The 12976-nt window shown below is 42.6% G+C and overlaps 1 protein-coding gene across 4 annotated transcripts in view; it reads right to left on the bottom strand.

Annotated features, from left to right (window-relative positions):
• DPF3 (double PHD fingers 3) overlaps window positions 1-12976 on the bottom strand; it is a 367266-nt gene that overhangs the window by 54420 nt on the left and 299870 nt on the right. For all 4 annotated transcript variants that reach the window (XR_011198857.1, XR_011198856.1, XM_069208948.1 and 1 more), the window contains exon 8: window positions 12612-12674. Coding sequence is in view for 2 of the 4 variants with exons in the window: in XM_069208948.1 (XP_069065049.1) it covers window positions 12612-12674 (63 nt within the window). In the remaining 2 variants the exon portion in view is untranslated. The remainder of the gene's footprint in view (window positions 1-12611; window positions 12675-12976) is intronic.

Raw genomic sequence — 12976 nt, 5'->3', positions numbered from 1 at the left:
AAACTGTCGATGAAGAATATCCTCTGATTAACCTTTTTCTGATGATAACTGAAGCAGATATTCCAGCTGAATTACGGGAAACAGTCGGAAAGGAAGTGTGGGATATGACAGGAAAAGAGGTGGGATTGGTGAAAGGAGTGGAACCAGTGAAAGTGACCGTAAAACCCAATGTAACCTTTCCCCAGACCCCACAATACCACATGGCACAAGACACCCTCATGAAAGTCGCCCAACTCATTGACGAGTTTGTAAAACAGGGAGTATTGAAAGAAGTGTTAAGCAGTCCATGTAATTCACCAATCATGGGACTAATAAAGCCGAGTGGAAAGGTCCGAATTGTGCAGGACTTGAGGAAAATAAATGACATCATAATTAAATGCTGCCCTGTAGTACCGAATCCAGCTGTGATAATGTTTCAAGTCCCTTGCGATGCCGAGTGGTTCTCAGTCATCGACTTGTCACAAGCATTCTTTTCGGTGCCTCTTCATGAGGACAGCCAATTTCTCTTTTGTTTCAAATTCTTAGACAGAGTTTACAGTTGGTGTCGAATTCCTCAAGGGTTTTCTGAGTCACCGTCAATTTTCAATCAGATTCTAAAGAAAGACTTGGAAGCGTTAGAATTGCCATTCGAGTCAACCCTAGTACAGTACATTGATGACTTACTGATTGCATCTAAGACAGAAAGTGGCTGCACAGCCGACACCATTGCTCTGCTGAACCATTTGGGAAGGAATGGACACAAGGTGTCTCCTTCAAAGTTGCAGTTCTGTCAGAAGAAAGTGAAATACTTGGGTCATCAAAAAGAGAAAGGGTCACGGAGAATAATGAAGGAAAGAATAACAAGTGTACTTCAAATGAGTCCACCAAAGACGAGGAGGGAGGTGAGGAAGTTTTTGGGGATGGTGAGCTACTGTCGCCAGTGGATTCCCAACTTCTCAACTCTAGCAAAGCCTTTACTGAAACTGACCCAGAAGGATGCCTTGGATGAAATTGAGCTGAAAGGAGATGAGATGGATGCTTTTATTGAATTGAAAGAATGCATGTGCAGGGCTCCAGCTTTAGGTATGCCTGATTACACAAAGCCTTTCACATTGTTTTGTCATGAACGTGATGCATGTTTTGTCTGTCTTGACCCAAGCCCATGGTGGCATAAACAGACCAGTAGCGTATTTTTCAGCTACTTTGGATCCGGTCGCAGCAGCACTGCCAGGGTGTTTGCGCGCCGTAGCAGCAGTTGGTATCAGCCTCACTCAGAGTGAAGGAATAGTGATGGGACACCCATTAACAGTCATGGTCCCTCACTCAGTTGAGATACTTTTGACCCGCTCCCGAACGCAACACATGACTGGAGCAAGACTCACAAGGTATGAAACAATAATTCTGGGCTCACCGAATGTGCAGCTGAAAAGGTGCACTACGTTGAATCCAGCAACCTTGCTTCCCGGTGAAAATGCTGAAATTGAGAACGCTGAAGACGTCGAGCACGACTGCCTTCAGGTGACTGAATTTTGCACAAAACCCCGACCTGACATTAAGGATACTAAGCTTGATGAAAATGACCAAATTGTTTTTGTTGATGGGTCATGTTTAAGAGATGCATTGGGAATATTGAAAGCAGGATATGCTGTATGTACTGTAACAGGTGTCTTGGAAGCGTCCTGGCTTCAAGGAGTCTATTCCGCACAAGTAGCAGAGCTTGTAGCCCTTACAAGAGCATGCCAACTGTCTACATTGATGAAGGTTACCATTTACACTGACAGTCAGTACGGGTTTGGAATTGTGCACGACTTTGGGCAACTATGGTCACAGAGAGGTTTCCTGACCTCTTCAGGGTCCCCAGTGAAAAACAGGGAGAGAATAAGGGAATTGTTACACGCCATTCAGATGCCAGCCGAAATTGCAGTGGTAAAGTGTAGTGCTCATACAAAAGGACAGGACTATGTTTCCCTGGGAAATGCATATGCGGATCAGGTCGCAAGATTTTGTGCCTTGAACTGTATATTGCTCAGGGATGAATGGAATTTGATAAAAGAGCCAGAGCTCGAACCAGCTGAAGCATTTGCCTTGAAGGTCGTGGATACAATGGATGAACTAAAAGCATTACAGAATAGCGTCAGGGAGGATGGAAGAGTTTCCTGGATTAAGTCACAATGTACAAGGAGACCAGATGAGTTATGGGTTTCAAATGAAGGAAAATTTGTTTGACCAAATAGTCTCTTATCGCAGCTAGCGCGGTTCTATCATGGGCAGGCTCACCTAGGGAGAGATGCCATGATAAGATTGTTCAAAACTGATTGGTTTAACCCCAGATTCCGTCAAGTTGCAGAAGCAGTTTGCCATCGTTGTGTCATTTGTCAACAGATGAACCCAGGAAAGGGAACGGTTGTGAACGTGAGCCACATTGGCAGGGCGGGTGGCCCGTTCAGCAGAATGCAGATGGACTTTATTGAGATGCCTGTGCATGGAGGTCTGAAGTATGTGTTGGTGATTGTGTGCATTTTTAGTCACTGGATTGAAGCATACCCCACACGTAGAAATGACAGCCTTACAGTTGCAAAACTATTGTTGAGGGAGTTGATACCACGTTTCGGATTCCCGATCTCTTTAGAATCAGATAGAGGAAGTCACTTCAATAACGAGGTGATAAAGTTACTTTGCGCAGCGCTGAACATTGAGCAAAAACTGCATTGTAGCTATCGCCCTGAAGCCTCAGGACTGGTGGAACAAATGAATGGTACACTGAAATCAAGAATGGCGAAAATATGTGCATCGACAAATTTGAAATGGCCTGACGCATTGCCTTTGGTGTTAATGTCAATGAGAAACACCCCTGACAGAAAGACTGGATTGTCCCCGCACGAAATTCTCATGGGCAGGGCCATGAGACTTCCTGCAGTTCCCGCAAACGCGCTTTTGAATATTACAGATGATATGGTGTTAGACTACTGCAAAGGTCTGGCTGACGTGGTTCGCTCTTTCTCTCACCAGGTGGAAGCAACCACCTTGTCACCGATCCAAGGTCCAGGACACACACTGAAAGCAGGTGACTGGGTCGTGATAAAGAAGCACGTGAGGAAGTCGTGTTTGGAACCCCGTTGGAAAGGCCCTTTCCAAGTGATCCTGACGACCACTACCGCTGTGAAGTGTGCGGGAGTTCCCAACTGGATCCACGACAGTCATACAAAGAAAGTGTTGTGTCCCACAGATGAGGAAATTGAAGCGCTGAAACTGCCAGTACCTGATAAAGTGCCAAGCGCTGAGACAGAGCAAAACAGAACTAGAAGCGAACAGGCAGAAATAGAGGAGAGAGAAATATTCTCTGAGGACGAAACAACCGATTCACTTGGGGAAGACCAAGGAGAAACCTCAGACAGCGACGAAGCAGCTGAAAGTGACAAAGAGCCTGAAGAAAGTAACGGTGACAAAGGGCTCGAAAGAGGTGAAGAAGCAGGAGAGCCTGATCAGAGGAGGGCTTTCCCAGAAGCAGACGGTACAGAAAAAGAAAAGGAAAACCTGATTGACTCCCCAGAAGGAGGGGACAAGGCAGAACAGAACGAAACTGTTCAAACTTCTTCAGAAGAGATCGCAGGTCCATCAAGTGGACACAGTGCAAAGAGAAGACCAAGTATATCACCAGTAAAAGTAAGGACTAGAGAAACGTTGAACGACGGTGAAGGGCCAAGAGTGAAAGAGAAAAGAAAGGAAGTGTCTGTCGTGATACCAACATCAAGTGAAGAAAAAGACTTGGCCAAAGAGGAAAGTACCAGTGAGGCAGAATCAAAGAGAGATGCAAAATTGAAAAGGAAAAGGATACCAAACAGGAGATATTCCGGTCCAGAATGGGCATATGTAGTCAATGACGATTGGACCGACAAATTTGTATCTCTTAGCCTCGAGAACGAAGAAGAAGAGATACCAATAGAAAAGAAAAGTTTTATGGACACTATTGACTGAAAAACTGATAAATTACATTGCCTGCTATAATCTAACGTGATACAACCAGCTGAGACATTGCTAAACCGGATGAGACATTTGCTAACTTGATAAGACTTTGATAACCTGATTGCTCTTAAACCCGATTTGAGACAACGTTGCTAACTGATAAAAGACTGAGTTAATGCCGAATTGAGACAAATGCTGCTAACCGATAAGTGACTGGACTCCTGAAGAAAACTGTGTGAACATTGCGCTCGTTCAGCTTTGTAACTAATTGATAAATCGTTTTTTTTTTATAAGTGCTTCTAGCTCTCTGATTCTATACAGATCATGACTAAGTACGCTACACAAAACAGTAGAGTGAAATATTGTAAATATGCGTGTATAGGCTTGATAACTGCATGTGTACTAATAATAATGGCAATAGTGCTTGCAACGCGTGGTAAGGGTGAGAATGAGAAAATTGATGCTTCTACTTCTGCTCCTGTTACTGTCACTGAACTAACCGCATTGAAAAGACTAGAATTAGATGAGAGACACTTGCATGATAAGAAGGAACTTTCGTATAATGTTTTCTATCGCCTGCTAACAGAATATGTTGAGACTATGGATGCGAAAGATTGTTATGTGTGTACACAGATACCGACATCGGTAACGGAAGGGGTGACTTATCACCACATGCCTCTTACATATGGGATTACATGTAGTTTAGTAACTTCTAGATTTTATGGTCAAACTAACATACAGTATTTTTACTCAAATTATGATGTTACCTTTGCATATGTTCCTATAATAACGCAACTAAGCCAGATTGCTAAAGATTGGGATGCTAAAATAATGAGGGAATTTTTCGAGTCAATGCAACCTTTTGAAACAGCTCACGCTCATAGGGAAAACCTTACCTGCTCGCTCTCTGCAGTAGAAATAAGCTTTTTAGATCGCACAGATGATAGAAGGGCACAAATGAATGCGAAATTAGAAAAAGAGCTAAGTAAGAGGACTTCAGTAGATAATTATGCTTTTGCCGCAATAAAAACACAAGGAAAAATAGCTTTAGACGCTTGGCATGTAGGGAAATTTTGTATATATCGTGGTGAATCTTATTATGATAACATTTTCGTGGGAGCGAGTGAATGTAAACATACGTTTATCTTTAAGGCCAAATGGACATTCATGCTGAACGGACTTGACCCTGTCATACCTGGTGTATATTACATTTGTGGGCATAATGCCTATTATCACCTTCCAAAGGGATGGTGGGGGAGATGTTATTTGGGTATAGTGTTCCCAAAGGTTTATCAACTGGATGACCTATCGGTGATTCTAAAGACGCCTGGATCTCATCGTATCCAGAAAAGAGAGACCGCAGCTGCTGTGGTAGGAGATATATTTGGAGCCATGATTCCTTCATTGGGAGTTGTGTTGAATTCCATCAAAATAAGAAAGTTGTCTACTATAGTGGATAACATGTTGACAAAGTTTTCAGGTGCTATAATCCTGATGGATGCTGAACTTGCAGCAGAAAGAGCTATGACTCTTCAAAACAGGCTTGCCCTAGACATTCTTTTAGCAAAGGATGGCGGCGTTTGCAAAATGCTTGGTGCGCGTCACTGTTGCACGTATATACCAGACAACAGTGTGAAAATTAAAACAATGCTTGCAAATCTAACAAAAGAGAGTGCAGACTTGAAGGAATTGAAAGAACCAGGAGTTTGGGAGAAGGTTGGAAAGGGAGTTGCTTCAGTGAGAAATTGGCTTGGTGGCATTTGGAATGGAATATTACTAAAAATAATACAGGGAATACTAATAGTACTAATTTGCATCTTTGGGATTTGGGGAATAAAGAGGGGAATACTAATGATCATGGCAAGAATTAAAAGAAGGAAGGAAGAGAAAATAATGAAAAGAATGGCAGAAGAATACAAGGCAAGAAAAAGGGGAACTAAAAGGCAAAGAGAACTGACAGAATTTTAATGGAATAAAATTTGTGGGAATGGTTTTGTGTGATGACAAATAGTCATCAGAGGAGGGATTGATGACGCAGAAACGAAGGTTTTACATTTATTAGCGCATAAACGTAGTGCCGCAATAATCAAGTGTGACTTTAACCGAACTAATAAAGATTGTACGGGGACAAATGTGCCAACATTTATAAGCGTGCTTTATATAACGTGATGTATTAGAATTGTACTAATCTGACATAACCGTAAACGTGTGCCATGATTTGCTTGTTTGAAATGTTTTAACTTAGCATAACTTTAGTGGAGGCTTCGGCCTAGTTGCCTTGTCTCACGGTTTAGATGCTCGTGTTTTTCTAATGTGCTAATAAAACGTGTATTCTTGCTTGAAGCTGTACTTTTCCAGTGAGATCGGTTCGCATGCTTATCTTTAAGGTTTCGTGCCAGCCTGGCATCTTCTTCTTTGCTCCAAGGTCAATCTGCAGGTGCAGACAATGGAAGCTCTGAAAGTTAGTTAATTGGTAAAATATGTTGCAACTTACGTTCCCGACTCCAAGGATAATGTATGCCTAGGTAGATGCTTGTGAATTGTTGTTTTGATTGGACAATTTGAAGCCAACCTATGAACCCTCCAATGGAAGACCCTACTGGATTTGAACTGTTGTTTATTTAAACCTGGTGCACAAGAAGAAAGCAGCCATTACCCATTGCACCCATTGAGGACATTATTGCCCATTGCAGCCATTATGGCCCATCTTGCCGACCTCGTCATTTTGCCATCTTCTACGATGCCAATTGATGTTCGACGCCATTTTGAATGAGACTTTGATGCTTTCTCTAATCGAGAGAAAGAGACTTTAAGTAATTCTCGCCCTAGAGACTTTAACTTCGATTTGCCCCTTTGCATAAAGTAGTAGTTTTGTCCTTTTATCTTGCCGCTGTGAGGCAATTGCCCCGTCCACCCTGCCCCCTTTGCCCCCGTCCCATGCTGATCGAAACCGGTACCTGTGAGACGAAGACTTCCTTGAATGCTGATTGAATTTGGTAAATATGAAAGGAAAAATGTACAATTGCATTGTGTTTCTTTTTAGGTAACCAACTGCTGATTTTTGATAAGAGCCCTAGTTAGGAGTTTTCCAAATCAATGTTGCTAAATTGTTTTTTGCATGAAATCCCACATGCAGATGCTAATTTGAGGTTAGATGAGGATTCATTTGTTGCACGATGCAATTTGAGACCTTGTTATGCTGACTAATGTATGCAATTAGCCCATTACAGATTATAGTTTTAGTGGTTTGCGTTGCTATCATCGAATGCATTGTTATTCAAATGCTGCATAGATTGCATCTTTTTCGCTGTTATGGACAGCTATTAATGTTCATTTACATATATCATTTGGTGTTGAGACACATTTATATCGTGCTAGCTTTGTTAATATAGGGAAATAAATTCATTAACTTTGAATAAACTGGTGTGGTTATTCATGGCCGGAAGGTCATGGTTCGCCGAAATGTTTTCTGGATTAATTGTGAAGTGTTATGTTGATCAGGGCATTGCTTATGTTCGTTATTGATTATTGATTTGATTAAATTGACTAATCTCGGGTGAAGAGAGCCCCACTTGGTCAAAAGATTCATCGACCGAAGAGCGTCCAAATACAGGCAATTTATTAGGACGGAACGCTCTATCACCCCCACAGCCCTCCCCGAGCACAAGCACACTACTGCTCCTTCTGAAGTACCCACTGCGACAGTAAATGCATGTTCTGGAAAGTACTCCATTGCTTCTTGTTAGCAGATCATCAATACACCAATTACCCTAAAAAAAAACATCGCAACTGACCACAGATCACTTTTGGAGTGGACAACCGTCCACCTGGTCTTCTATAACATTGCAGATAATTATTTTCTTGGATCCCATAGCATTTAATTTGTACCTCGAAAAAAAAAAAATCTGCCATCTGCACCCGCTTCCCGCCATCCCAAAACCGATGACAGCATCCAAGCCCAGAAGGTCTATTGTGTTGCCACGGCAACCCACTTGGATGCCTGTGGCCTTGCCACCTGCCTTTATTATATCTCTCGAGTGGAAGCAGCCGCAGGCAGCCCTGCCCCTGACGCCAGCTCAAGAATCACTGACCAAGATAAAAAGGAAGCCAAGCAGAGTAACCTTTCCAACATCACAGGACGCCAGGACCTGCAGCACACCGGGACCTACTCACTACTCGGTGATTCAATATCCAGCTATCAAAACCTTTCAGCAGTACCGGCTCCATGGAGGTGCAGTGTCATCCTGCACTTCCCGGTAGCCATGGAAACGGCGATAGGGTCCAGCCCCGGTGATAACATTCAGACCTCAGGAGATGTATGGAAGGGCCTGAATGGCATTAGTGCCTCTAAATGAAGTCAGTGCTCAAGCACACCATAGTCTACATATGGATGGATGGATGGAAAGGCCTGGTGGAGCCGGAATATTCATAAACAAGCACTGGTAAAGCCAAACAGGTCTCGCCTTTATCATGAGAGTGCTGGGGTCTCCGCCAATGTTTGCCTCAAAGGTGTTGTTTAAAAAGAGTAAAAGAAAAAACATTTCAAAATACGGGAGGAAATGCAAACATATCTTATGGGTTCTCAAATCTGTACACCAAAATTCAATGGTTTCAATGTTCATAAATGGCATGGTTTATTTTTCAAATACTTTTTACTCCGGAAACTCAAAACTGAATATAAAAAAAGAATAAGGAAGTGTCAGAACTTAATGGGAATAATTTGCCAACGCTTAATTTACTCTCCACAGGATTGAGCAATTTGCTTCTCTGCAGTAACAAACTGAGCAGATTTATGGGCCTCCAAGAGTAGTGTCATAAGTACACCTTCAGCTTTAGACGCCAGCTGAGAGGGAAGCAGACAGTCTCCCCTAGCACCATAATACCACATTTGTGACAGAAACTGAGGCTTTTAATTTATGTGTAACACTGGATATAAAGCAAAACAAGCATTTGCAATGCAACGGGTCTCGCATTTCTCCGAGTTAGAGCTATTAGCAGTTGTAAACGCCCAACCGGACTTTTCTTGCCACATTAAATGGAAACAAAAGAGCGCGATTGCGCTGCTACAGTTCACTCATAGTGAAACCTATCGGTAAAAGTGCAATTATCTACGTAACCGGCAAAAGAACAATTAACTATGTAATAGGGTCGATGTCATGGAAAGCGCTCGACTTCTGCCAAGCGAGATCGCGCTGCGAACAAAAGATAAAAAGTAGTCCACAAGCCGGACGGAAAACAGCGAGCCTCACATGTTTTCAGTACTTGGTCGCTACACTCGAGGAGGACTAGCCAGCGGAAAAGGCATGACGTATGCATGCCTTCCACCAATGAAAGCAAGCAGATTTTAACAGGCAAGCCCACAAACCAATGAAAGACACTGACGTGACATGGACGGGGCTCCGAGCCCTTTTCTAACTCCTAAAGCGTCTCGCAAGCGCATGCAACGCAGGCAAGACCCTAAACAACCCTTAAAGTCTGCTTTTCAGTCATACCTCAAGAAAAATATCCCAGTTGCTTTACTTTCACATTCAATTTGGGAAGGGAGGGAGTATTAAGGGGTGAAGCAGCACATGAGGGAGAGAGCTATAAAACAAATCCACTCTCATGGAGTGCTGAATGAAAAAGAGAATAAGTAGTTCCTTAAATGGGAGCAGAGGATGGATATAAGTAGGCCAATGAAAAGTGTTGTAAACAGGCTATGCGCCAGGGGAAGGACATACACAAAAAGAGGAAGGCAAGACACTGAATAAGAAGTAAGCAAATGAGAGTGACAAAGCCAACCAATGGTAAGCAGCGGGTAGGCTGTAAGCCCACTGGAAGATCATAAAAGGTTTTTCTCAATTAGATAGCGATCACTCTGCAGTAGGCTCGACCTAAAATGGTACACGATGGACATGAGGTGGTTTCCACATACGTTATACTGGATATCATGAGCAGGCCACAACAACCAGCCCCTTTCGTTTCTTAATAAGATTGTCTAATTGATGCAGAGCACATGGACACCGTGTTTCCAGTCATAGTATTCAGTTTAACCAACTGGAGCAACGGAAACAAAAACCTTTCGATGTAACTATGACATCAGGCTAAAGAGCTCCGTCAGCACCATTTCTGGAACAACTACAGTTCCACAGTCTCTGTTTCAGCATCTCTGTCATTGCTTTTATACTACAATTACTCCTGTAGATCCCCACCACGCCACTTATATCTGTTTACGGATTTTGCACCTGTTACTGCTGTTGGAATGTAGTTCTGGGTCTTCATGCTCCCCGTGCAAGCCAACCTTAACCCAGCGACACAGAAGATGTCGTTACCAACACTTCTGCTCCTAACAGCTGTGTCAGGTTTTGTTGGAAAGATTATTTCACAAGTGTATGCTCACCTTCTCATTAAAAAAGATTCTAAAAGTTTACTTTAGTGCATATGTAAAAGCATCACCAACTTGCTTTAAGGCATGCTCAGCGTATGCTAGTTATTGCTATGATGCACCCAGATACCTCAAACTGTGGTGGTCTACTCTGTCAGGTGCCCACGAAGGCTCAAATCATCCACAAATCAATAATAGTACTAGGTGATCAGACATAGTCCTTGTGCAAGTCATTATCAGTGCGATGCATCACAGCATGACAGTCTGTGACAGGGTCCTAAGAGGAGTGCTTGTACTACTTTTCGACTGGAGGAGTCACTGCCTTGGAGATGCAGACTCTTCAAACACCACCATCCTCTTGAAAAGCATTCTTCTTATGATCGAGGATGCTTAAAAGCATGGGATGTAAAAACTATTTTGCTCGGTTGGCATGAGTTTGAAGAAGAAAGCAGGATGCCACTTGTACCTCCTCAAGTTGCCCAGTGTAGGGGTCTGACACCTATTTTAATCAGTAAGTTGTACACCACTAGTCATCTGGTAGTGAAGTTTCAAAGGATTAGAGTCTACTCCCTCCTCTGGAAAGTCGGCATCAGGGTCTTGCCAGTCCTCTTCAAGTGCACCCATTCTTTCACAGCGATGTCTTTGACACTGCTCTCGTCTTCAAAGAAGAACTCCTTGTGTTCCTCGTTGTGTTGCTCAGAGTTGTCGGTGGCACAAGGTCTGTGTGTTCTTCCTTAACTCCTTTCGACTCTGCTGGCCTTTTTGGGGTTTGAAACCCCTTCAATGATCTGTCAAAGTCTTTTTCTCTTGTTCAAAAGAGCTGTGATTTCAGCTTCGAGTTTACGTTCCTTTCGACAGACTTCGAGCTTGTTTAAAGTTAAGTGTCGATGTGAACTTCCTCTTTGCTCTCTATCTTTCACCTCCTTTTTCCTTGCCCTGCCTCGATTAGGCATCCGGGCCGGCTCAGAAGGCTTGCCTTCTGCAATGTCCTTGATATTGCAAGTGTCAAGGGAGTGTTCTCGATCGCCCCTGATGGCACTGAGCACCTGGTTGCACATTCTTCAACCATGTGGTTGTCTCGCAGGTGGTATTTTTTATCTGTAAAATCAGTCACACCAGTATTTTACCCAGCGTCTTTGGTATTCTTTGGTGTTCCAACACACTCTTGGTTTTTCAAAGTATTCCCTAGATGATCCTAAATAAGTCCATCGATTCTACTGGAGGTCACCCACTGGCTTCCAGACCCAATGGCAAAAAAAGAATCTGAACATGTCGACCATGCACAGGGGCTTGCGGAGTGTATGTCTGAGATCACAAGAGGAAGGACATACCACCCAATGGCGCTAGACAACACTTTGGAGAAAAATCAAAAACTAAAGACAGGAGAATTACTGAGCCAACCACAATATGTCAGAGTAAGGGAGAAAAGATCCACGCTACAAAAGCACATCAACTCACCGAGCTGTCTTACAATTTTATTCTAGCAAATAAAGAAACAAATAAGGGACAATAAAAAAAACTATTCCAAGTCTAGCTCCCTGAATATCAATACAGTTTGTAAAAACTGTGGGCATGACATTTTAGTGTACAAATACACAAGCCCCAAACGTACATTTTTCTTGTCTATAGACTGATACTTCTTTGAAAAGGTCAAAGCTATAAACAGAATAAAATGTGAATAGTCCTGGCCAACAGAAGACCATAAATGGTAATCTTTGTGAGGCAACATAGCCTAACTAGGTGTGGTTATAAACATCAAACTGAAAACTACGTCTTGTACAAAGCAGCCAAGCCAGAAAAGGTGTACCTACACTGACCCAAACCTGAAGTCTGGTTTGACCCCAAGAGCCACAAACCAAGCAAGAAAGTGTAGCATACATTACACTGATCTCACTAGTCCTGCTCAAGTCCAATCTGGTTACTCCTTAAACAAAACATGGTTTGGCTATGGCTCATCTTGCGCAAATAAGACTTGAGACTTTGAGGCCAGCTGAACCTCACAAGGCAGTCGTTTACCTTGAATCAGACAGTGCCTTTAAGTAAAGCTAGTGGAACTTGGTAACTGCACCACTACCAAAGTAGGGTGGAAATTTATGTGGATAGAGTGGTGACCAAGGATAAGAGTAAGGTGAACAGGAATGCACTGCAAAGAGTAGGCAAACCATTAGTCAAGAAATCAGAAACATTCCTAGAAAAGAAAAGATGGGGGTTGCGGGAACATATAAAGAAGTGAGTTTTGGACTATAAATACTTTGTTGCCTGGGTGCAAATTATGTTGTAAAAAATTTAAACAATCACTCCTCACCTGGGAGTTCAGGCTCTGTCAGCTCCTCTGTAGATGCTCGAGACTGCAAGGGTCTGCCGTGCCCTGTTAATAAGAGGCAACTTTTACATTAAAGGGGAACATAAATCTCAAATTTAATTGTACAAATTCAACATTCAGAATTAAACACAAAAATAACTAATCAGAACCATCATTGTGCTGCCACTGACACTTTTCAAACGTTTTATGGTTGAAATCATAAATGCAAGGCTTGCAAGGGACACAGTCTTGTTTTATTCAAATAAAGAATGACTTCTCACATTTCCCTTTATTGCAAATGCACAATATTTCTCAAGAAGTATGAATAGCCAGGCTAACATGAATGGTCACAAATGATCATTGATTTT

This window comes from Pleurodeles waltl, chromosome 9 (genome assembly GCF_031143425.1).
Source record: "Pleurodeles waltl isolate 20211129_DDA chromosome 9, aPleWal1.hap1.20221129, whole genome shotgun sequence".
NCBI classification, from domain to species: domain Eukaryota; kingdom Metazoa; phylum Chordata; class Amphibia; order Caudata; family Salamandridae; genus Pleurodeles; species Pleurodeles waltl.
Note: the sequence above shows the minus strand (reverse complement) of the source record. Positions and strands in the feature narration are given on the sequence as shown.